This window comes from Bidens hawaiensis, unplaced genomic scaffold (assembly GCF_021521415.1).
Source record: "Bidens hawaiensis isolate Kalapana, Puna unplaced genomic scaffold, B.hawaiensis_p1.1 tig00000820_1, whole genome shotgun sequence".
In the NCBI taxonomy this organism is placed as follows: domain Eukaryota; kingdom Viridiplantae; phylum Streptophyta; class Magnoliopsida; order Asterales; family Asteraceae; genus Bidens; species Bidens hawaiensis.
In genome coordinates, this window is record NW_027491048.1 from 3,249,226 (window position 1) to 3,275,676 (window position 26,451).

The 26,451-nt window shown below is 45.4% G+C and overlaps 1 protein-coding gene across 1 annotated transcript; it reads right to left on the bottom strand.

Annotated features, from left to right (window-relative positions):
* Positions 1–283: 283 nt before the first annotated feature.
* LOC143542674 (F-box protein SKIP14-like) lies at positions 284–2,852 on the bottom strand. Its single transcript, XM_077035216.1, has 2 exons — positions 1,204–2,852; positions 284–1,116 (listed from the first exon to the last, which is right to left on the bottom strand). The coding sequence occupies exons 1-2, from the start codon at positions 1,942–1,944 to the stop codon at positions 697–699; spliced, it is 1,161 nt and encodes a 386-aa protein (XP_076891331.1). The 5' UTR covers positions 1,945–2,852; the 3' UTR covers positions 284–696.
* Positions 2,853–26,451: the final 23,599 nt, after the last annotated feature.

Sequence of the window (26,451 nt, forward strand, 5' to 3'; positions counted from 1 at the left end):
TTTTAGGCTTTTAGCACAACCATTTCAGACCGTTTCCAACCTAACTGGATCTACAACCACACAATGGTTGACTTTGACTACAACTAGTCACCTAACCCCATCAACTCCACCTGTACAACTGTCCTAACAAGTAACAACCATTACCACCTGGACAAGTATGAATATATTCCCACAAACATGACATCTTAACCATTAAAACTTGTGTTATACACAAGAAAACATTAGGTTTTAGGTTTAACATAAAAAATAATACAAGACCATAAAGAATCCGAAATTCGACACCATGGCACAATAAACCACATATGCCACAGCCAACAATTCAAACTCACAAACAAGCATATAATCAAACAACCGACGAATATCCTTAAAAAACATAAATTGTGAAATCTTTGTCAACCCCCTCTTCCAAATTGGAGGCGTCCTCGACAGCAAGTCAACAAAAAGTCGATAGTCAACCCCATCTCGGTGCTTACCTCAATATCCAAAGCTACATCAACACCAACAGACCCATTCAACACTCGACAGTCACCCTTTCGTTATAGTTTGTCACAATTTTTTTCATAACGAAACTTCATAAACCACCTAGCCATGAAGACACACGGTCCCACCTGCCACATCAACCTCCATCGGTTGTGCCACCTGGCAACTTGCCAACTCATTCATACAACCCGAGCAAAGATACTCCAGGGAAAACGTTTATTCATATTCACTGTTGTGTACACACCGACCACACTGAGCACACCTCGGTATGCATATTATACAAGCCCTGCGTACTTCAGCAGACTTGTCTTTAACTTGACAGCTGTCAGCAGAGCAGTCGTATACAAGCCTCACATTCTCACATCTTGGGCATATTTCAACATCTATGTAGCGGTTATCATCTGATGATAAATATAAGTTTCCCCGATGATAATAATGTGGACTGTAACTGCTCTGATGCATGTCATCATCACTCCCTAATAAAACCTTCAACTCTTCATAATGATCATTTGTTATACCATAGAAACCACCGGTTCTTATTTGTTTGATACATGAAGCACCTTCATTTGACTTGAAAGCCTTTAAATTATTCAAGATACCTTCAATACTGAGTCGCGTGCATCCAGGAACCGACAACTGCAAGAAAACCAATACATAGTATTGCATCAAATAAAGCAAAACTATAAAGTTACTAAAACGATTGAAACACGGCTCAGTGCTCACCTTGGTTAACTTTGGATTGGTTTCCAATACGCGCTTCAGACCATCATCAGTGATTCTTGGACATTTCACAAGTGTCAAAGAAGAAAGATAGCCTTCTGCAAGGTTAGTTAGTTGCACAAGAACATCATCCGTAATCCTTTCATTCAATGGCTGATCAATGTAAATATCCCTCCACAATAAAGGATCTTTATGAACCGTAGTACACAAAGATCTACAAACGCGCTCTACCGACAGAAGATCCTTTGTCCCTAAATAACCGAGAGCAGAAACAAAAGCCTGATGCGGATCACTTCCATCTGCATTACAAGATTGTCCAAAATCATCTTCAAGATCCTCACTTTCTATAAAATCACCACCTATATCATCAGGTGCCTCGTTGCTCGAAAACGACTGAAACCTCATAGCACGGTTCCAGATCAAATTGAGTCCCGCAAACAACTCATATTCATCATTCGTATACGTTCCATAATCCGCTTCCAAATCTTCAAGCCATCCGGTGATGGCTGTAAAAGTAGCACCAATATCAATATCCATCCCAAACGGATCCGACGGCAATAAGTCAATAATATCCACCGACACCGGATCTGGCGGGCCACCCCTATCGACATTCTCTCTCCCATAACCGAAACCATCATAAATCTCTCCATTATTACGCCCACTCACAATCCGCAGCGGCGAAACCATATTATCTTCGGACGTATGAGCAGGAAAAATCGGACGCTGAGAATAATTCAACGCCATTTTTTTCTATACACGCCTAACCGAAATAAATGTATTCCCAAAAATACAAACCCAAAAATCTTTTCCAACGAAACCCTAGATTCGGACAACCAACGAACGAATCACCAAATCAATACACGGGCAAGGAAATTTTTTTATCTTTTTTCAAGCTTTTTTATATTTTTTTTTCTTTCTTTCGACAATAACCTAAACCTAAAAACAATTAGGGCAAAACCCGAAAACGAAAACCCTCAATTTTGGGGTCAGACTAAAACAATGCACCGAAAAATATCAACCCTAGATTCGGACGAATGACGAATCACCAAATCGAGACACGGGTTAGGAAAATTTATAATCTTTTTTTTTTTCAAATTTTTGATTTTTTTTTTCTTTTGATGATAATCTAAACCTAACAAAAATAGGGCAAAACTCAAAAGACAATAAAACCCTCAATTTTTGGGGCAAACTAAAACAACGCACCGAAAAATTTCACAGGGGATTAAATTAATAATAAATCGAAACGAATATGTATAAACAATATTAATCGAAGATTCAAAAACGATAAACAGATGTACAGATAAAGAATCAAATAATAAGCCCTAGGGTTCAAAATTAACACCCAATGAATACCCAAATCCAATAACACAGATACAATAGAATCGATTAGAATCACAAAACCTGGAAACAAAGAAACCCAGATCGTAGAATCCGATGAAACGAACGAGCAATCGATGAATCAAGCAGATACCCAGATGAAAGAACGATGATAATAATCGAATCGAGTCGAATCGAATTGAACGAATGAATCTGTGGATTGTGTATATGAGAGATGGAGTTTTAGAGAGAGAGACAAGGGGTAATATTAATAATAATATTATTATGTATGTATGTATGTATATGTTATATTGTTATTGTTATATATTTAGAGAGAGAAAGGAGAAAGAAAGAGTGTTTGGGTATTTGGATAGATGGATAGATTAGATAAACAAAACAAACAAATGTATTGTATTGTATTGTATTGAATCTGGTGATTTGGGGTAGCCCAGGTTTATGGACTATTTGTGGTGGGTTTTACCGGTTGGTTGGGTCACAGTCAAATTACTTGTTCTTTGAATATGAATACTTGCTTCGTCACCAAGAAATTTTGTAGAGAATATAAGTATAGGTATAATGTTTTGTATGTGGTTTTATAAATTATTCTATTGATATTATTCTTTCCTTTTCAAATTAGTAGGGAAAAAATAAATAAATGTATATTTTTATTAGATTTGAGTACGTTTGATTTTATACTCAGTTACAGTTCGTTTAACTCTTAATCTTTTGAAGTTGTTGTTAAGTAGTTTTTCTCGTGTGACGAGCAACTCCGATCCACGTCTTGGTCGTGAAATCATGAGCACGTAAATCAATGAGTCTGAAACATGAAGTCACTGGATCGTTTATTTGGCGTGTGGTAGTCTATAAGACAGGTCACTATGGGCGGGGTTCAAGCCTGCTGAGAGGCACTCTCAAAGGGGGCGTCCGCGCGGGGGGGGGGGGGGGGGGGGGTTCACTAAAATCGGCACCATAGTACCCCCCCCCCACTCTCTCTCTCTCTCTCATACACACACATACGTATTTATGTATATGTGTGTGTGTGTATATGGTGGTGTTAAAATAAGAAGTGAAGTGTGTCTAAAAAGTAATCTGGTGCGTTAGATATGATGATCTGACGGTGGATATAGAAAGTGCGTTTATTGTGCGGTGTGTTTTATTTTAGTTGTGGTGTGTTTCATTAGATCTAGTGGTAAAAACACACTTCCTGCACTTTTTAGAAAAAAACTACTTCTTGTTATAACCTGGCTCCATGTATAATAATAGGACGTTAAAGAGGCTTTAAACCACATCGGAGAGTTGTAGAGAGGGGCTTCGATGCCTCGTGTCTTACGTGATAATAACGTGGAGATGAGATGATGTTGAGGGTCTTTAAAGCCTTACCATAGTGAATAGCCTAAGTGAAGGTTTCGTAAAACTTAACAAGATGATTATGACAAAAAGGAGTGACCGTTTATTATACTAAGAGCAAGCAAATGCACAACAAGATGATATTTACAGAACAAAGAAAGGAATATTTGATGGAAACCATTTCTAGCGGATTGATATTTCTCTTATGTTGATAAAAGATTTTTTCACATTCAATATAACGGTCTTCTTTTGTAATCGTTTTAGTTTTATTGAGATTTGGTGAAGATCTTCAAAGATACAACCCACCATAGGCTTTCATGAGTCTTCGATGAAAAGTCATATACAAAAAAATACGTGTGAATATATTCCTAGACAAAAATATAAAAAAAATTTTGTATGAAAAAGGTTCCAACTTTAGAACCCGCTTTAAGACGAATATAAGGTTGTGTCTGCATTGAATCTAGATATCGTTCTGTATATTAAATTCCATTTCACAAAATAATAATATTAAGAAACACCATCCAATGGTATATGCTTGTCGTTGTGAAGAAACACTAAGTGACCCAGTACAGATTATAGATAATCTGGGGGTTAAGTAATGTTTCCCACGAATGAGGTCTAGCTGAGAAGGCTGTTCTTCAGGAGACCTGCAAAACAAACACCGTAAGCTCGTCACTGAGAAGGGGGGGTTCCTCCTTGTGACCACCCTCCGGCGTGAGAATCAGACTAGGTTGCTCTGAATATAAGTGTATATTAAGAGATTGCTAGATAACTGGATAGCAGATGATCTTACCATTCCAAGATGTTGGAGTATTTATAGCCGAAGGTAGGTTTTCTAGAAGGTACAGCCGGCTGAATAGTATTCCTGTTCAACCAACAGTGGATTACGCACAGGCCATACTGGTTGGTGGGTAGGTTACGGCCAACAGTAACAAAGTCGGCTGTACTATTCCACCAACTGTAGACTATGCACGTCCCACTGACTGTGGATTGTACGCAGGCCATGCTGGTTGGTGAATAGGTTACGGCCAACAGTAACACTATTCCACCAACTGTAGGCTGCGCATGCTCCACAGTAAGGGTTGGTGAGTAGGCAGCGGCTAATAGTGAAACAGTACTAGAGGGTGCTCCTCCTCGCACTGTTGTCGGTGAGCTGTCACCCTGTGATTGGCTCATGGGCTGTTCTGGTCAGATCGTCTGTCCTATCCATACCTTGGTAGGTATGGTACAAAAGATCTTTCAGAATCAGACTGGCTCATTTGGGCGGGATTGTTCCCGCCTTGCTCATTCCTTCACGTGACTGCTGAAGTAGCTAGTGTCTTGTGCGTGTAGCCCTGCTGTCTGCGGGTAGCCTTCCCTGATGGCTTGTATCCGCAACTGCGGGAACAGGCGGGGTACTTCACCATTGGGAGGCTTTCCCTGCGTGTACAGCTTGCGTACTGCGCGTAAGATTCTATGAGCATGGTGGGTCCTGCGGGAGCAGATGGCCTTTGCGCAGACGTCCCTGTTCAAGGTGAGTCTTGCGGGACCAACTGGTCTCTGCTGGGACCCACCTCTTCAAGTCCCCCCAGTCCAATGTTCTTCTTACGAATGTTTAATAAAGTGAGGTGAACTTTTGGACTTTAAGCAAGGGGTTTTGAAAAGGGTTTAGTTTTAAGGTTCTCCGTGGGGATTCTTCCCGCGGGTTTCCTAATGTCACTTGCAAAAATTCCCGATTTTTTTGCTTGATCTTTGGGTATGATGCGGGTAGGTATGTAACCTTCTCGCAAGTCAGGAGCGTTGAGTCTCACTTGTGTGGATTCTCCTTGAGGTTTTAGTGGTTTTGAACATAGTGATCAATTATGTTTAAACCACCAATTCCATCCTGGAGCCTCAAACAATGTAGTTCTCGACGTTCCCGCTATGCGGGGATGTTATTTCCGTTTCCGCAAGCATTGCCCAGAAGATCCTTCTTGGTTTCAATTCCCTGCGGAGCGCTAGGTACGTGAAGGGTTTTGCCTGAACACTGTACCCGCGCTCGTCTTACGGTTACTTTACTTTCAAGGTGCCCCTGGCATCAATTCCCTGCGGGTGCTAGGTATGTGAAGGGTTTTGCCTTAACACTGCACCCGCACCCGTCTTGTAGTTACTTTGTTGCCGGGGTATTCTTGGCTTCAATTCCCTGCGGGTGCAAGGTATGTGAAGGGTTTTGCCTTAACACTGTACCCGCGTCCGTCTTATGGTTACTTGGTTGCCAAGGTAAGGGGTGTTTTCCCGCTTACTTTTGAATCTTTTTGAATTTTGAAATTCAAAAGGTTGGTAAGGATAAGAACAATCCAAACATCTGAAACGTCGTGCGACAGTTTCTTCTGACTGTGTCAGGACGTGCAGGAAGTTATGGTGACGTGACAGAACATGGTCATTCCAGTCGCTTTTTCAGGCGCGTGGGCGTGTTTTTTCGGGCGCGTGGCCGCGAAGTTACTGGCACGTCCTTTCAACAGCTGTTGCCAGCTTGCTTTTTGCCACGTGTCATAGTTTCATTGCACTGTCGATTTCTCTCTCCTCCGCATTAAATTCACCGCATTAATTGCGATTACTATATAAAGGGGGAGAGGGTTATTTGCAATTCACACTTTCACCTCTCTTCTTCTTAGTGATTTCCGGCAAATACTCCCCTTTTTCAGGCAAGCATTTTCCCGAAATCACTCTTCTTTCTGCAAAAATGTCTTCTCATGATGCTGAAGCTGTAGCCGACGATAGGAGTACTGCTGGCGAGTGCCAGTGTGCTCTACCTGTCGATCAGTACCAGTACATCGTCAGGAAGTTCATGCTCGAGTCCCTCGAGCCTGAGTTTCCTGAATCTCACCAGACTGTGTACGATGCCCCCAGTGGCAAGATCGGGGTATATGCTGCATTCTTTGTGTATGGAAACCTTAGGTTCCCATTGACAAAGTTTATGTACCGTGTCCTGGAGAGGCACGGGGTGCACCTGACCGAGGTGCATCCGATGGCGATTGCCAAGGTCCGGCACTTCGAGTGGGTGTGCCGGATTCTGGGTATTGAGCCCTACGTGGACCGCCTGATGACCTTCTATACTTGGAGGTGCGTCCAAGGGTGGTACACCCTGACAACCCGTATTAAGGGTTTAAAGATCTGCGTGACCGAGCGCAGTCTCCGATCGTGGAAGCGGGAGTTCTTCTACATCTCTGCCCGCGCCATCCCTATTGCTATGAAGTTCAAGAAGGGTCAAGCGCTTCCGAGCCTTCACGCTTCCAGCTACCAGGAGGCGGAATGGTTCGCGAAGATATCCCGGGTCCAATCTCCGGTTTACCGGTTTGCGGAGTCCGGGATGGTGCTGCTGGGGATGAGCCGGGTATGGAAGGATGCGTCTCGGTTTCCTATCCTTCTCGAATACGGTTTGAACTCTATTCCTTATGGTATGTCTTGTCTTTCTTGCTGATATTAGTTTATTTTCTAACTGTTTCTTTTCTTTCAGAGGGGAATAATTTGGAGTCGCTCCTGTTCCCGCGGGAAACTGACAGTCCCGTGCGGGTGGGCACTCGTGCTCTGGACGACAATGAGTTGCCCATCCTGGAGCAAACGGCGGATAGGTTTGTGGAGGTCTATCCGCCGGGCCAAGAGATCCTGAGCCACCGGCGGCCAGGTAAGGAGATATTTTATCCCGAACCCCTCAATGCTGTACCCGCTGTTGGAAATCCTTACATCCTATCTTCTTCTGAGGAATCCGCAGATGGTCCTCCCCTTGTGCGGAAGAAGAAGACTGCTGCCGGCGTGAAGGGGAAGGAGAAGGCCTCCACAGCTGATCCAGTGGTTCTATCTGACACGGAGTCAGATAGTGAAGAGGTGGCGGGGAAGCCCGTTGGTGAGAAGACCACTGTTCCGGAGGCTACGACCGTTACCTCCGGAGAACCAACGAAGACGACGGTGACCGGTACCAAGAGGCCGGCTCCATCGGGTTCCTCCCCGCCCGTCCGTACGTTCAGGGTCAAGAAAACCCGTAAGTATAATCATAATGCCTTTGTAGATTTGTCACTTCATAATTTTCTTTTAACACTTTCTTTGTGCAGGCGTGGATGTTGACGCAATCCGGGGTGAAACGCAGGGGAGTACCTCCTCGCCAATGACGGTAGGCTCGGTCAGCCTTCCTGAGGCGTCGACCCAGTCGCCTGCGCCTGCATCCGCTGGTCCAGTTGCTCGTTCCGTCGAGCCAACTGTTCCGGCCGAGATGACGTCACCGCCGGCCGTGAGTGCGATTTTTACAGCATCCTTCACGGAACCGGCGGTTACTGCTGCTTTTGAGGAGGCGGCGACCGCGGCGGAGACCACGACGGCGACCACGGCGGCTGCCACCATGCCCGCGCCACCGGCACCGACAGCCGGACCATCAGGTACGCGCAGGGCTTCCCGCCGATCTTTGCCACCTTCCCATCTGCCTGACCTGTTGGATGGATTTCCTTTAGGTTCAGGTGATGGGTTTGGCGGATATCGGCCTGTCATTGACCCTACAGGTGCGTAGGGTTCCTTTGTTTTTCCCCTTTTTTTTATCATCTTTTCCTTACTGTCTTTGTTTCTTTTGCAGTGTCGGATTCCAATGAAGTGTATGTTCCACGATGGAACATACGCCGAGGAACAACCCTTCGTACCCCTGTGGAGTGTGACATCTGCCCTGATCCGACCCGACCCAGGTACCCGTTTCTCTGACCCGATCTCTTTCTTTTATGATTTAGTATTTATTTATACTTATATTTTACTTCTAATAATAATAATATACTTTTCCTTCCCGCCTCTTTCTCTCTCTTTCTTTCCGCCGTCCCCTCCCTCTTCCTTCTCTCATTCCGCCTTCTTTTCCCTCTTGTCGCCGTCCCGCCCTTAAGCCTTGTTTCCCTCAACTCTTTGCTTGTCCTTTGGTTCTTCCCGCCTAAGGATGTCTGCAGCTCCACGCGCCAGACTCCTTACATGGAAGCCTGCGTGAAGACATCTTGTTCCTGCGATGCGTGAAGAGGACTCTTCTCGCAATACGCTAAGAATGTATGTTCTTCCCGCGATGCGCTTAGAATTCTAGTTCACGCAGCACGCTAAGGATGTGATTCTTCCCGCAGTGCGCTAAGGATTGTTGTGCCAGCCTTCGCGCTCGCGCACTCAGCCTTCCCGCGCTTAACCCTTGTATCTTCTGTTTAAGTCTAGCCGTTTGCTTTTGTGTTGTCTTATCTTTTGAGCCGTTGACCTAACCCATCTAATGTCTGAATAGTTACTTTCGGCGCAGCATGCGCACCAACCCCATTGGTTGACAGATAAAGTGACTGACATAATCTTTTGAGATCTGCTTTTGCCATGCTTGACCAGTACCTTTATCTGATCCGCCCATGCTTTTTACTGTTCCCTGTCAGCTTTATCTTGCCCCCTGCAGCTGCCATATCTTTTGATATCTTTACTTTTCAGAACTTTTTACCGTTGATATCTTTTCTTTTACTTTTTGAGATCTTTTCCCCTTTTTCTAGGGTTTATGTCTCCTAGGGTTTCTCTATAAGTAATAATAATATTTTCCTAACACTTCACACACAAAACACTTAATCTCTCTTATTATCTCTTCCTCCCTTTTTGCTCTCTGCCGTTGTCCTCCTGCCGTCTCCTCTCTTGCCTCCGTCTTCCTCCTTGTTCTTCCCTGCTTTTCCGGTAATATATATATATATTATATAATAATTTACTTATTAATTATGCTAACTTATAATCAAGACTTAAAACAGATCATTAAAACAATAATCTTATTTATAGGTTAACTTGTGCTTGTTTAAAGTTGGTTCTTGCTTTATCTTACACCGCATCGTTTATCAAGTGAGTAATCTCGTATCTAATCCCTTTTTGCTTTTAATGTTTTGGGATGTTCATGTGTTCATACAAAACTTGAGTCTTGAACTGTTTATGAACTTTAGTCGCGCAGTATCCCATGTGTTGAGGACGTAGACTTGGCTGTTTATCTGTATGTGTGGATCATTAACCGTATGGACGGTCTATTCCGCAGTTTTCATGGTACCATTAGATGAACACGGGAGAACTATCGTTTATGATTTTCTCTTTTGTTACACTTGCACAGTTAGTCTTGTTTGTGAGCTCAATTGTGAGCACTGGCAGTCTTGTCTCTTAGAGTTGGTCCCGATCAGATTACACCCTTGTTGAAAACCAGACATACACATGTTGCGCGCAGATTTATGATTATCTATGTATTGTATTAAACTTGATTTCTCACCAACACGCAAGTGTTTGACGTTTATTTTAACACATGTTCAGGTTTGCAGTAGCTGTTTTGGAGCTTGTGGACACATAGGACGTTTTTACTTTTGGACCTAGATTAAAATGTATCAAGACAAGTTAATGTTGTTTGAATGTTATAATTTAAAATATATTGATTTATGTTTGATTTATGTTCTATATTTTCCCCGCTGCGCGTGCGCGATAAAATGTGTATTAATAAATATTGACACCAATAGTGTCGCGAGTAATGAAGCAATATGTGGCGCCCCGATGTATAATCCGCCTTTGGTCGGGGTGTTACAGATTGGTATCAGAGCCAGGTTGACTTTAGGATAGGTGGTTAGACGTAACGGCCTAGAATACCTAAGAGTCCCTTCTCGCGCATGAGAGAAATCTCATGTTTGCGCGCTTATTGTTAATTACTCGTTATTTATGAATATGCTCGCACTTGCGCAGTATATGATTTTATGTTCTATTTCGCGATATTTCGATTTTTGCTGAATTTCGATTTTTATTGATTTTACTTACATATTCGTTTGTTGGGATTGAAAATCCGAAAGGTCATGGTGATACATGAATAGTTGATTTTCAATTTCCATTTACGATTACGTTCTGAGGTTGGAGACTTGAAAAGTCATGGTGATACATGAATTGTCAACCTCCAATACTCATTTTCTTGTATGTTTTATATTGAGGATTGAAAAGTCATGGTGATACATGAATCGTCAATCTCCAATACTCGTTTGCTCGTATATTTTAAATTGGGAATTCGGAAAGTCATGGTGATACATGAATTGTCGATTCTTGATTCGAATTTGTTACCTTTATTAAGTCTGCATTTAGGATCATTTATTCTACTTTAACTTTTGATAGTATCTAACCCTGCGAAACCAAGCTTTATAAGATTAAAACTTTGCGCTAAAACCAAGATATTAACTAAAATTAAAATTTTTATAGAATGCCTCCGCTATCTCGCCGATTTCAGAGAAGAGAAGCCTCGCGCATGCGTAGACAGCAACGTTCCCAGGAAATGGCCGCCGCAATAGCCCAAGCTTTGAGCCAAAACAATACCAACACCTCGAGTTATAACATTAAGACATTTAATGCGGGTAACCCTCCAAAGTTCACAGGTCTCGAAGGAGCCACCGTGATGCTCCAGTGGCTCGAGAAGATAGAAAACACTTTCCTCCATACCCAATGCCCCTCAGACAGACGAACCCTGTATGCTTCCAGTGTCCTGGAATCTAGAGCGCTTACATGGTGGAATGGAGTAGCTCATGCGCGTGGCGCAGAGGCTGCTTCTAGCATGACATGGGAGGAATTCAAGGAAATTCTTACGCGAGAATTCTGCCCTCCCAACGAAGTTAAGCGCCTGGAGGAAGAATTCTGGAACTTGAAGCAATACAGCGGTGAAGCGCGCGAGTACGCGACGCGCTTCCACGAGCTAAGCTTACTGGTCCCTCACCTTGTTACCCCTTCACGCCGAGCCATAGAGAAATTCCTTGGGGGTCTCCCCATGGAAATTCAAGATTCTGTATGGGCCAGAAACCCAGTAACCCTCCCTGACGCTATTGAGTTGGCCGCTGTGCTCAGCGACAACCATGTCAGAGCAGGAACTCTGTTCCTGCGGGGAACTGAGAAGACCAAAACCACCAAAACTGTCCCTGAACCCGCAGAAACCAAACCAGAACCCTCAAACCGTAACAACCTCAAGCGCAGGCGCAAGGCCTATGCGCTTACCAACCCGCCCATTGTCCAGCAACCCGCTTACCAACCCTCAGTTTACGCGCCTAACCCTCTGTCAGCTTACCCAACTCCCCCTGTAGTTCACAACTATGCCCTAACCAATCCAGCACTCCCTGCCCCGCCAACTAAGAAACCTTACACAGGAAACCATCCCTTTTGCCCAACCTGTAGATTTCACCACCCAACCCAAACCCCGTGTCGACTTTGTAACCGATGTGGCCGTACTGGTCACACTGCTGAGAACTGTAGAGTCCTTCTCGCCAATCCAATTGCGCCAACACCACCAGTCTACCCGCAGAAACCCTCAACCAACCTACCAAAACCCACGACCCAGAACGTGCTTTAACTGCGGTGATCCCAGTCATTTCCGGAACGCGTGCCCGAGACTGCAAGTGCAAATCACACAAGCGAATCCGGTGAACCAGATTTCGAACCAAGTGACGCGTGGACGAGCTTTTAACATAACCGCGCACCAAGCGCAAGCGAATAACGACGTAGTTAATGGTACATTTTTGCTTAACGGATTTTATGCATCTATGCTTTTTGATACTGGCGCCGATAGAAGTTTTATCTCTCGCGCCTTTGAGCGGAAGCTTGCGCGACCGCGCGATAACTTAAAAGAAGATTTTTCAGTTGAATTGGCTAATGGCGAAACTGTTTTAATAAACTCGGTAATTAAAGATTGCACGCTTAATCTTAACGAAAACGATTTTCTGATCGACCTCATCCCTATGCCTCTTGGAAGCTTTCATGTTATTATTGGTATGGACTGGCTCTCGCATAATCGCGCCGAAGTTATTTGCGCCAAGAAATTGATTCGCCTACCTCGAGAAAATGGTGATCTTTACATTTACGGCGAAAAACCCTCCAGTGGTCTTAAACTTATGTCTTGCGCCGAAGCCCAAAGACTCATGCGGAAGAAGTGTATTGCATTTCTAGCCCATGTGGTTAAACCCGATGAAGGAAAGAAGCTTCGCGATATCCCTGTTGTGCGTGATTTTCCTGAAGTTTTTCCTGATGATCTTCCTGGTATCCCTCCCGCTCGTGAAGTCGAGTTCCGTATTGATCTTGTCCCTGGTGCTTCCCCCGTAGCTAAATCTCCTTATCGTCTTGCACCCGCTGAGATGCAAGAATTGGCCAGCCAACTTCAAGAGTTGACTGCTAAAGGATTCATTCGCCCTAGCTCTTCGCCCTGGGGTGCTCCGGTGTTGTTCGTTAAAAAGAAAGATGGATCGTTTCGCATGTGTATTGATTACCGCGAGTTGAACAAACTCACCATTAAAAACCGGTATCCCTTACCGCGTATTGACGACCTCTTTGATCAACTCCAAGGTGCCTCTTGTTTCTCGAAGATTGATCTCCGCTCTGGCTATCACCAGTTGCGCATCCGCGATGATGATGTTCCGAAGACTGCTTTTCGAACTCGTTATGGCCATTTTGAATTCTTGGTCATGTCCTTCGGTCTAACCAACGCACCCGCCGTTTTCATGGATCTAATGAATCGGGTGTGTAGGCCTTTCTTGGATAAATTCGTGATCGTGTTTATCGATGATGTTCTGGTGTATTCTAAGACCAAGGCCGAGCATGAGCAACATCTTCGGTTGGTGTTGCAGAAGCTTCGAACCGAGCAGCTCTATGCTAAGCTTTCCAAGTGTGAATTTTGGTCTGATGAAGTACAGTTTCTTGGTCATGTTGTAAACAAGATGGGTATTCATGTCGACCCATCCAAGATTGAAGCAATCAAGAACTGGATTACGCCATCCTCTCCTTCTGAGATCCGTTCCTTTCTGGGCTTAGCTGGTTATTACCGGCGTTTCATTTCGAACTTCTCAAAGATCGCTTTGCCTTTAACAGCTCTTACGCACAAAGGTAAACCATATATTTGGGGCTCGAAGCAAGAAGAAGCCTTTCTGACGCTCAAGCGTTTGTTGTGTGAAGCTCCTGTTCTTGCACTACCTGAGGGTAATGATGATTTTGTCGTGTATTGCGATGCATCCAACCAAGGTCTCGGTTGTGTTCTTATGCAACGAGGCAAGGTTATCGCTTACGCATCAAGGCAACTCAAGGTTCATGAAAAGAATTATACAACTCACGACCTCGAGCTTGGTGCAGTTGTTTTTGCCTTGAAGATCTGGAGACACTACCTTTATGGTACTAAGTGTATCCTTTACACTGACCATAAAAGCCTTCAGCATATCTTTGATCAAAAGGAACTTAACATGAGGCAACGCCGATGGAACGAACTCATCAGCGATTACGATTGTGAGATCCGGTATCATCCTGGTAAGGCTAATGTGGTAGCCGATGCGCTCAGCCGAAAACCCTGCCAACTTAACTGTATTTTGCCGCGCACGCATCTTCACTTTGCGCCGATTCAAAGCAACCTTGAATCGCGTATTCGTGACGCGCAGCGCGCATCCATCAGTAATGGTAACCTTCGCGCCGAGTTAGCGTGTGGCGCGGAAGCACTCTTTGTCCCTAATCTGAGTGGAATTCTCTGCTATCTTAGTCGCATCTGGATCCCTTGTGATGAGAATCTTCGCGCTGATATCCTGAGTGAAGCGCACAAATCTCGGTATTCTATTCATCCTGGCGCTGATAAGATGTACAAGGATTTGCGCATTACTTATTGGTGGCCCGGTATGAAAAAGGATATTGCTGTGTTCGTAGCTAAATGCCTGACTTGTTCTAAAGTAAAAGCTGAACACCAACGCCCATCTGGTTTGCTCGAACAACCAGAAATTCCTACGTGGAAATGGGAATGTGTAGCAATGGACTTTATTACCAAGTTACCTTTGACGGCAAGCAAGCATGATAGCATTTGGGTAATAGTGGATCGATTGACTAAGTCTGCTCACTTCCTGCCCATTCGTGAAAACTACCGTGTTGAGCAACTCGCGCAGCTTTATGTCAAGGAAATTGTCTGCCGCCATGGTACTCCTTTGAGCATCATATCTGATCGCGATGGCCGTTTTATATCCCGCTTTTGGAAATCTCTCCAATCTGCGCTAGGAACTCGCTTGGACATGAGTACGGCATATCATCCTCAGACTGACGGTCAGTCTGAGCGAACTATTCAAACTCTTGAGGATATGCTCCGATCTTGTGTTCTTGATTTTGGAGGTAATTGGGATTCGCACCTGCCTTTGATCGAGTTCTCTTATAATAACAGCTATCATTCCAGTATCGGTATGGCCCCATTTGAAGCACTTTACGGTCGTAAGTGCCGCTCCCCGATTTGTTGGAGCGAAGTGGGTGAAACTCAAATCACAGGACCCGAACTTGTTCAAGAGACAACCGATAAAATCGCTAAGATCCGTGATCATTTGCTGACTGCCAGAAGCCGACAGAAGAGTTACGCAGATCGTAGGCGAAAGCCTCTCGAATTTCAAGTTGGTGATCTTGTTCTCCTCAAAGTGTCGCCTTGGAAAGGTGTTGTCCGCTTTGGGAAGAAGGGTAAGCTTGCTCCTCGTTATGTTGGTCCATTCAAGATTCTCGCGCGTGTGGGAAAAGTTGCCTACAGACTTGACCTGCCGCTCGCGCTCAGTAATGTGCATCCAACGTTCCATGTATCCAATCTCAAGAAGTGTTTAGCTGACGAGAACCTTCACATTTCACTCGATGAAGTTCAAGTTGATGAATCTATGCATTTCGTTGAGAAGCCTGTTGAGATTATGGATCGCGAGGTTAAGCAAACCAAGCGCAGTCGTATCCCTATCGTGAAAGTTCGTTGGGAGTCCAAGCGCGGAGCCGAGTTTACATGGGAAAGGGAAGATCAAATGAAGATCAAGTACCCGCACCTGTTCTCTGCGCAACCTACTTCGAGATAAATTTCGGGACGAAATTTCTTAAAGTAGGGGAGACTGTGACATCTGCCCTGATCCGACCCGACCCAGGTACCCGTTTCTCTGACCCGATCTCTTTCTTTTATGATTTAGTATTTATTTATACTTATATTTTACTTCTAATAATAATAATATACTTTTCCTTCCCGCCTCTTTCTCTCTCTTTCTTTCCGCCGTCCCCTCCCTCTTCCTTCTCTCATTCCGCCTTCTTTTCCCTCTTGTCGCCGTCCCGCCCTTAAGCCTTGTTTCCCTCAACTCTTTGCTTGTCCTTTGGTTCTTCCCGCCTAAGGATGTCTGCAGCTCCACGCGCCAGACTCCTTACATGGAAGCCTGCGTGAAGACATCTTGTTCCTGCGATGCGTGAAGAGGACTCTTCTCGCAATACGCTAAGAATGTATGTTCTTCCCGCGATGCGCTTAGAATTCTAGTTCACGCAGCACGCTAAGGATGTGATTCTTCCCGCAGTGCGCTAAGGATTGTTGTGCCAGCCTTCGCGCTCGCGCACTCAGCCTTCCCGCGCTTAACCCTTGTATCTTCTGTTTAAGTCTAGCCGTTTGCTTTTGTGTTGTCTTATCTTTTGAGCCGTTGACCTAACCCATCTAATGTCTGAATAGTTACTTTCGGCGCAGCATGCGCACCAACCCCATTGGTTGACAGATAAAGTGACTGACATAATCTTTTGAGATCTGCTTTTGCCATGCTTGACCAGTACCTTTATCTGATCCGCCCATGCTTTTTACTGTTCCCTGTCAGCTTTATCTTGCCCCCTGCAGCTGCCATATCTTTTGATATCTTTACTTTTCAGAACTTTTTACCGTTGATATCTTTTCTTTTACTTTTTGAGATCTTTTCCCCTTTTTCTAGGGTTTATGTCTCCTAGGGTTTCTCTATAAGTAATAATAATATTTTCCTAACACTTCACACACAAAACACTTAATCTCTCTTATTATCTCTTCCTCCCTTTTTGCTCTCTGCCGTTGTCCTCCTGCCGTCTCCTCTCTTGCCTCCGTCTTCCTCCTTGTTCTTCCCTGCTTTTCCGGTAATATATATATATTATATATAATAATTTACTTATTAATTATGCTAACTTATAATCAAGACTTAAAACAGATCATTAAAACAATAATCTTATTTATAGGTTAACTTGTGCTTGTTTAAAGTTGGTTCTTGCTTTATCTTACACCGCATCGTTTATCAAGTGAGTAATCTCGTATCTAATCCCTTTTTGCTTTTAATGTTTTGGGATGTTCATGTGTTAATACAAAACTTGAGTCTTGAACTGTTTATGAACTTTAGTCGCGCAGTATCCCATGTGTTGAGGACGTAGACTTGGCTGTTTATCTGTATGTGTGGATCATTAACCGTATGGACGGTCTATTCCGCAGTTTTCATGGTACCATTAGATGAACACGGGAGAACTATCGTTTATGATTTTCTCTTTTGTTACACTTGCACAGTTAGTCTTGTTTGTGAGCTCAATTGTGAGCACTGGCAGTCTTGTCTCTTAGAGTTGGTCCCGATCAGATTACACCCTTGTTGAAAACCAGACATACACATGTTGCGCGCAGATTTATGATTATCTATGTATTGTATTAAACTTGATTTCTCACCAACACGCAAGTGTTTGACGTTTATTTTAACACATGTTCAGGTTTGCAGTAGCTGTTTTGGAGCTTGTGGACACATAGGACGTTTTTACTTTTGGACCTAGATTAAAATGTATCAAGACAAGTTAATGTTGTTTGAATGTTATAATTTAAAATATATTGATTTATGTTTGATTTATGTTCTATATTTTCCCCGCTGCGCGTGCGCGATAAAATGTGTATTAATAAATATTGACACCAATAGTGTCGCGAGTAATGAAGCAATATGTGGCGCCCCGATGTATAATCCGCCTTTGGTCGGGGTGTTACATGGAGTGCGTGGACTGGGCTCGCCACGCTGCTCCTCATGGTGCGTTGGGGGAAGCCATGGCTAGCTACCAGGAGAGTAGGCTAACCAATGAGCTTCGGGTTCTCCAGGCCCGGATGCAGCCGCGCATCGAGCTGCTTTGTCGTGAAAACGACAAGTTGAAAGCAGCTCGCGCCAAAGACGTATCTGAAGCGCGTGCTCTCCGGGAGGAGAACCAACAGCTGGCGGCAGCTGCCGCCGCCAAGGAGAAGGCCTTCAAGGCCCTCGAGGTTGAAGTTCAGGCGCGACTCGAGGCCCGTTCCAAGGCTGCCCAAGCTGTGAATGAACAGCTTCGGCTGGCCAGGGAAACTGCGCGAAACGCAACCGAGAGGGCTGCCCAGGCTGAAGCCGTTGCTGAGCCTCTGCGTTTGGAGAATGAGGAGCTGAAAGGCAAATTAGAGGCTCTCCAACGCGCTCATGATGCCTTGGCAATGGAAGATGCCAAGAAACTCCAGGAAATCCTGGACCAGAGGGGGGTGCTTGACCAAACCGAGCGGAAGCTTAAGGGCGTCGAAGAGGCTGCCGCTAAGGAAGTTTTACTTGCCAACCTTAACAAGAGCGAAGCCGAACGCGCCCATACCAAAGCTCAAGCTGCCCTCCAATGGCTTCTTCGAGAAGCGTTGCCTCAGGTATGTTTAGATTTATCTTCACGCATTTCTTTTGTAAGAAAAGGTTCTAATACTTGTATTTTTTTCTTTGTAGGTTGTGCGTCGGGTCTTTTCAGAGACCTCCTACGATGATGCTATGACCGCAGCCCTCAACGCTTCTCATGATGATGGGGAAAAAGCCGGCTTCATGCTTGGTCTAGGGTTTGTTGAGAAAGGCGTCCCGCCTTCCAACTTCCCTTTGTTCGATGTGGATACCGAAGCCATTTACGACCAAGCATTGAACCAATACGCCGCCTTCCCGCATCCAGTGGTGGAAAAGGTGGATGAAGTAGTTGTTGCTGATGATGGGTTAGCTGTCCTCAAAGCTTTCCTCGAACCACCCCGTTCTTCTGACGGAGCGGGTCCTAGTGGAGGCGGCCCTGAAGCTTGACCCCGAAGATCCCTTTCCATTGCTTAGACTTGTATAGATTCTCTTCTAGGCGGGTAGTAACCCGGCCATTCTTGTAATATATTACTGAAATATAAATCTTTTTGCGTATAAGATTGTTATTTCCTTCTTTGGATTCCCTGCTTTATAAACTCATGACTTGCATACTTAGTTTAAGTTAGCAATTTTCCAAGTGTTCTAGAATAAGTTAACCTCTTGAACGTGGTTGATGATGGGTTAAAGTTTCGCTTCCTCTTTCGTGATTGTGCGGGTAGAACCGTCACTTGCACTTGGTAGGATGGCTAAACTTTAACCTTTATCTGACCTGCGTGCAGGTTTTCCTCATTTCTAAGTATTTAGGATAAGTTAACCTTTGAACGTGGTTGATAGTGGGTTAAAGTTTCGCTTCCTCCTTCGTGATTGTGCGGATAGAACCGTCACTTGCACTTGGTAGGATGGCTAAACTTTACCCATACCTGACCTGCGTGTAGGGTTTCCTTTATTCCTTGTATTATTTATTTATTTATTTATTTATTTATTTTTTTTTTTTTTTAGGATAACCTTTGAACGTAGTAAATGATAGTTTAAAGTTTTGCTTCCTTATTTGTGATTGTGCGGATAAGACCGTCACTTGCACTTACAAGGATGGCTAAACTTTACTTACATCATACCTGCGTGTAGGTTTCCCTTATTTTTAACGTTGTGTTTATGCGGGTTTTGCCGCCTTCCACACGTAACGACTTACTTCTCCCCCTTTGTGGTAAACACCGGCACCAGTGGGGAGTTCATAAGAATAAAGGTAAACACATTATGAAAGGAGAATCATTTCCATTAGAAGTGGCTCTTGGCCTTTTCTTTACAAGTTTTGGAATTGATCTACATATAACATTTGCGTAATTGAGCTCCATTCCATGTTCTTGGGATGGGAGTGCCATCGAGCCTTTCGAGCCGGTATGCGCCCTTTCCCAGAACTTGTTTGATAACATATGGCCCTTCCCAGACTGGGGCCAACTTTCCTGGGCGTTCTTGGTTCGAAGCCTCGTTGTTACGCAATATGTAGTCTCCTTCCTTGAAGTTGCAGAGTTTTACCCGCGTGTTGTAGTACTTTTGCATTTGTCGTTTGTAATTCTCTTCACGCACTGCGGCTAAGTCTCTGCGTTCCTCGGTTAGCATAAGATCCAACCGTCTTTCCGCATCATTGTCTTCTGGCTGACTCAAGACCCTTGGTGAGGGTAGACCAATTTCGACCGGGACCATGGCTTCCGTGCCATAAGTGAGGCTGAACGGGGTTTCCCCCGTACTGGCCTTCTTCAGCGTTCTGTTTGCCCAAAGGACGTGCGGAAGCTCGTCCACCCAGCCGGATCTGTGTTTCAAAAGTCTTTTCTTGATGCCTTCGACGATGCTCTTGTTTGCTCTTTCCACCTCACCATTACCTTGCGGGTGTGCCACTGAGGTAAAGGTGTGGGTGATTTGAAGTTCTTTCAGCCACTGTTGTAGCTTCTTGTCAGCAAAGTTGGTGCCGTTATCGCTCACCAAATTCTGTGGAAGTCCAAAACGACGAATTATAAATTCCCAAATAAATTTTTTGATATGCTTTGCGGTTGTTTGGGCTAAAGGTTTTGCTTCTATCCACTTGGTGAAGTAGTCGATGGCTACCACTAGGAACTGAACATTTCCTGCTGCTGTAGGAAATGGGCCTGTCACATCGATGGCCCACTTCTGAAATGGCCACGAAGAAGTGACTGGAACCAGTTCGTTTTTTGGGCGATGCGTGTTAGGTGCGTAAAGCTGGCAAGACCTGCATTTTCTGATGTATGCCAGTGCATCCGTATGCATCCCCGGCCAAAAGTATACCGCGTTGTTTAGCTTGGCTACAACAGCGCGGGGGCCTGCGTGTACCCCACAGATGCCTTCGTGTACTTCCCTTAGGAGGTAGTCGGCATCTTGGTTGTCCACGCATCTCAAGAGTGGGCCAAGAAAGTTACGTCTGTAAAGGATGTCATTGACGAGTTGATAATTCAGTGCTTTACAGCGTAGTTTTCTTGCCTGTGTTTTTGACTCTGGTAGTATTCCTGCTGCAAGGTAATTTATTATTGGTGTCATCCATGTTTCTGTATTGTTCTGGATGACACAAATTTCCTTATGCGGGACTGATGGTGCTTCGAGGAGTTCAATGCGGATGTCCTTTCCCAAGTGGGTGAAGGCTAGTGATGCAAGCTTGCTTAACGCATCCGCAGATTTGTTTTCGCTGCGCTTGACGTGTATGACTTTACAATCACTAAAATCACGCATAAGGGTTTTTGCCTGGGCGACGTACAGGGCCATGGTGTCATTCACAGCCGTGTATGTTCCATTTATTTGGTTGGCCACCAGCATGGAATCCACGTGGGCTTCTAAGTTTTTCACTCCCATCTTACGCGCAATTCTCAAACCGGCCAAGAATGCTTCATATTCGGCTTCGTTATTCGTACTTGGAAAGTCCAGCCGAATAGCGTAAGTATATTCTTGGCCTGCTGGGTTGGTTAATTTTAACCCTGCGCCTGAACCCTCGTTACTGGCTGCTCCATCAGTGTAGAGTCGCCAGACATCATTGACGTCCTGTGCCGGGGAGGGTTGAGCCTCCTCCTGGCACTCTTTTTCCCGCGAAACGGGGACTTCTGCAATAAAATCGGCCAAGACCTGGCCTTTTATGGCTGGTCTTGGCTTGTACTTAATTGCATATTCTCCCAATTCAATTGCCCATTTGGCTAGACGTCCCGATAATTCGGGTTTGCCTAGAACATTTGAGAGTTTGAAGTTGGTGAGAATGGTGATTGGGTGGCCCTGGAAATATCGTCTTAACCTGCGTGAAGCGTGTATAAGTGCTAAGACCAATTTTTCGAGGGTAGAGTACCGGGTTTCTACGTCTGTTAGTACACGGCTAACATAATAGATTGGCATCTGGATGCCCTTTCGTTCTACTAGCAAGACTGCCCCGGTTGCTCTATCTGTTGCGGAAAGGTATAGGATTAACTCCTCTCCCGCTTGTGGTGCTGTAAGCGTTGGGAGTTCGATCAGGCGTGACCGAATCTCCTGAAAAGCTGCTTCCGCTTCTGGTTTCCAGCGGAAGTGCGTTTTCTTCAAGCAGTTTCTCAGTGTTGACACGAAAGGAAACGACTTATCCGCATGGTTTGCCAAGAAGCGATTAAGTGCGACTAGTCGCCCATTCAGTGTCTGAGCCTGTTTGATGGTGGTAGGTGATTCCATTTTAACAATGGCTTCGACCTTTTCAGGGTTCGCTCTAAAGCCATCTTTAGTAACAATGACTCCCAAGAACTTCCCTTCTTCCATCCCAAATGAACACTTGCTCGGGTTGAGCTTCATGTTTATCTTTCGGAGCGTGTTGAAAGTTTCTTCAATGTCTTTCAACATCGCCTCAGGCTCGAGGCTTTTGATGACCAAATCATCCATATAGACTTCCAAGTTTCTCCCGATTTGGGCATGAAACTCTTTGTCCATTAGTCGTTGGTACGTGGACCCTGCATTCTTAAGTCCGAATGGCATCATTTTATAACAAAATGTACCATCGGGCGTCCGAAATGCGGTTTTGTCCTGGTCATCAATGGCCATGTGGATTTGGTGGTACCCCTTATACGCATCCAAGAAGCATTTAAGGCGAAATGGCGCCAACGAATCCACTTTGAGATCAATTTCTGGTAACGGATAACAATCTTTGGGGCATGCTTTGTTCAAATCTTTGAAATCTATGCACATGCGCCATTGTTTGTCATTCTTCGGTACCATTACGGGATTTGCAACCCATGTTTGATATCTACTAACGCGTACGATGCCTGCGTCAAGGAGTTCCTTGACTTGGGTTCTACACGCGTTAGTTTGTTCAGGCCCCATTACCCTGCGCTTTTGTACGATTGGCGTAACAGCCGGATCGCATTTGAGCTTATGCTCCGCCTTACTTCGGGGTACACCAGTCATGTCAGCTGGTGTCCACGCAAAGATGTCAGCGTTTTTCTGCAGTAAGCGCTTGAGTAAGGTGCGGGTGGGATCAACAATTGTTGGTCCAATGGTAACGGCCTGGTCGGGGTATTTGCCATTGAAGGCCCATTTTTCTGGTTCAGTGACGGTTGGTTTAGCCTTCTTCGGTTTGGGTTTAGATGAGACAGATGCAATGCATACCTGGGGAATGCCAGAGATCATTGCTACACCCTCAGCTGTTGGCCATCCCATCATGCCGTGGACTGAAGATACCACGGCGTTGAATCTTGCCATCCCATCTCTTCCGAATAGGATGTCGTATGTGTGGTGTGGCTTTTTCATCACGACAAAATCCACGTCTTCTGTGCGTGAATGATTCCCATCAGTAAGAGTAACGGGGAAAGATAGGATACCCAGGGGTGTTTCTGTACTGCCATCAAACCCTTCCATTGAAGCGTAGACCGTTTCCAAGCGTTCCTTGTCTTCATCATCCAGCTTATCAAAGAACTGCCTGTACATCACTGTCGACGAAGCGCCGTTGTCAGCAAGAGTGCGGGAGGTGATGTAGTGCCCCAGCTGGCTTCTGATGACGATGGGGCCTTCTTTGCTGGGGCCTCCTGGCACTCGCGGGAAGCGCACCTCAGCTTCCTTCCATGCGCATGGTTCTATCACCCGTCTTTTTCTTCCTCTGACCTTGCCATGAACCATGTTGATGCTGATGTCGACGGGCTTTCGTCCGTTACCTCTGTACCGGTTGTCATTCCTTCCTCCCTTCCTGATCGATGCCACGAGATGTGCAAGCCTTCCATCCTTAACAAATGTTTCAATAATATCCTTCAAGGATGTGCACTCTTCAGTACCATGACCCTTTGTCCCGTGGAAATCACAGGATTTGCTTTGATCCGCATTAGGTTTCTGCCGGATCTATGGGGCTTTGGGCCATGGCAATTTTTCCGTGGCAAATATCTCCATGACGCTCTTTGTGAGTGGCGTCCACCGGTGTTTTCGATTTGAAGGGTGTGTGTTGTCCCTTCCGCCAACAAGAGGGCGAGAGCTGGATGAGGTGTCAAAGTTTACCCTTGACTGCCAAATACCTAGCCTCCTCTTTTTGTTCTGCCGGGCGATCCGGACATTGTTCTCTCTTGTCCTCTGCGTGTAGAGGTGCGTACTCTGGGGAAGGTCCCTTCCCAGTTGCTTTTCCGTCTCGGCAAAGCGCTTTGCCGCCGTCATGATGGCATCCCATGTGGATGGCATGCCATCCTTACCCGTCAACGTGCGGATAAGTTCTGGGTATTCGGCGCCTTGGATGAAGGCGGCGCGAACCAGATCCTCACTTATGTTGCCGAGACTAAGCTTTTTGGAGTTGAAGCGAGTGATGAAGTCTAGTAAAGATTCATCCTCCTCTCTCACGCAGTTGAGGATCGTCCACTGCTCTTCAGTGTACTTCCTCTGTTGGCTGAAGTGCTGGCTGAACTTGTTCTGAAAGTCCGCCCAGTCATATATGTGGTGGATCGGTAAACGATCGAACCATGCCCTGGCTGCTCCGACCAGAGTCATCTGGAACATGTAGCACCACGTGGGTTCCGTCCAGTTGCTGACGGTAGCCCCCGCAATGAACCTGTTCAGATGGTCGTCTGGGTCGGATAGACCATCATAAGTGCCAATGTTTGACATTTGTTTGGCACTTCTCGGGGCGATTGCCTCCGCAATGTCTCTTGCGAATTTTGACCTTCCTGCATTTGTGGCAGTTGGTCTAAAGGTTTTGGAGAAGTCATGCGGGTTTCTCTCCGCGATTGGTTTAAAAGCTTCCCCAAAATTCCTTTTTGGTTGGACGTCCGTGTCCTTACGCTTCCCTTTCGCCTTATGGCGAGGGTTCGCGTCGGTATCAGATTCCAACTCGTCTTCTGAGTACTCGCAGTCACTGCTCATATTGAGGTGTTGGCGAGTACTGGTGAATTCGTCAGCCTGTTGAGCTGAACGCAAGCGTTCATCCAATTCGGCTTGGAATTCTCTTTGCCGTGCTTCGGCCCACGCCTTCACTTGATCTAGTGTTTGGCGAGGGACCTTCGTTCGTTTTTCCAGTTGGGTATCGGTGAACCCCAATGGAATATTTACTCCACTTGCCCCGGCTTGGGTAGTCGGGGTAGTGTTCGTAAGGATTGTATAACCGCCGGTGTTCCCCCCAGTTGCTGGGGTGGTTACCGGGGTTTCCTGGTCAGTTACAGGCCTTTGGACCGGAGTAACGTTAACCATTTCTTCAGAAATTGTGAAAACTAAAATAGTTCTAGCTTTTATGCACGGATGGCGCCAATGAAGAAACACTAAGTGACCCAGTACAGATTATAGATAATCTGGGGGTTAAGTAATGTTTCCCACGAATGAGGTCTAGCTGAGAAGGCTGTTCTTCAGGAGACCTGCAAAACAAACACCGTAAGCTCGTCACTGAGAAGGGGGGGGTTCCTCCTTGTGACCACCCTCCGGCGTGAGAATCAGACTAGGTTGCTCTGAATATAAGTGTATATTAAGAGATTGCTAGATAACTGGATAGCAGATGATCTTACCATTCCAAGATGTTGGAGTATTTATAGCCGAAGGTAGGTTTTCTAGAAGGTACAGCCGGCTGAATAGTATTCCTGTTCAACCAACAGTGGATTACGCACAGGCCATACTGGTTGGTGGGTAGGTTACGGCCAACAGTAACAAAGTCGGCTGTACTATTCCACCAACTGTAGACTATGCACGTCCCACTGACTGTGGATTGTACGCAGGCCATGCTGGTTGGTGAATAGGTTACGGCCAACAGTAACACTATTCCACCAACTGTAGGCTGCGCATGCTCCACAGTAAGGGTTGGTGAGTAGGCAGCGGCTAATAGTGAAACAGTACTAGAGGGTGCTCCTCCTCGCACTGTTGTCGGTGAGCTGTCACCCTGTGATTGGCTCATGGGCTGTTCTGGTCAGATCGTCTGTCCTATCCATACCTTGGTAGGTATGGTACAAAAGATCTTTCAGAATCAGACTGGCTCATTTGGGCGGGATTGTTCCCGCCTTGCTCATTCCTTCACGTGACTGCTGAAGTAGCTAGTGTCTTGTGCGTGTAGCCCTGCTGTCTGCGGGTAGCCTTCCCTGATGGCTTGTATCCGCAACTGCGGGAACAGGCGGGGTACTTCACCATTGGGAGGCTTTCCCTGCGTGTACAGCTTGCGTACTGCGCGTAAGATTCTATGAGCATGGTGGGTCCTGCGGGAGCAGATGGCCTTTGCGCAGACGTCCCTGTTCAAGGTGAGTCTTGCGGGACCAACTGGTCTCTGCTGGGACCCACCTCTTCACGTTGCTTGTACATAAGGAAATCGGAAATCCCACAACGTGGTTTTCTATGCATAATAATCTATTTTCTTTTTCTTCATGTTCATGCCTTAGTTTTTTCTTCTAATTAGGGCTCTAAGCGAACCGGACGTCCGCCGCGTCCGTTCGGCAAGAAATTCGTTTATGTTCGTCCGTTTAATAAACGAACCGGACATGGACACAAAAATTTCGTTCGGTAAGCTTAACGGACGAACACGGACAAGGGCCAAGTCCGTTCAATAGTGTTCGTGAACGTCTGGTAACGTTCGTCCGATTACGTCCGGTAATGTTCGTCAGGTATCGTTAGTGTTTATATCTATCCAGTATTGTAATTTAACTGCAGAATTTCTAGTGTTATTAATAACACTTTTATATTACTACACATGTTTGATGTCTCTTATATTATAGTGATCCACTTTATGTTAATATATTAAGTGTTAAGT

Excerpts from the sequence above, each read along its gene's own strand:
- LOC143542674 (XM_077035216.1), bottom strand. The coding sequence starts at position 1,944 with ATGGCGTTGAATTATTCTCAGCGTCCGATTTTTCCTGCTCATACGTCC. Across the intron at positions 1,117-1,203 it reads CCAATCCAAAGTTAACCAAG|TTGTCGGTTCCTGGATGCAC; the intron begins GTGAGCACTGAG and ends GTTTTCTTGCAG.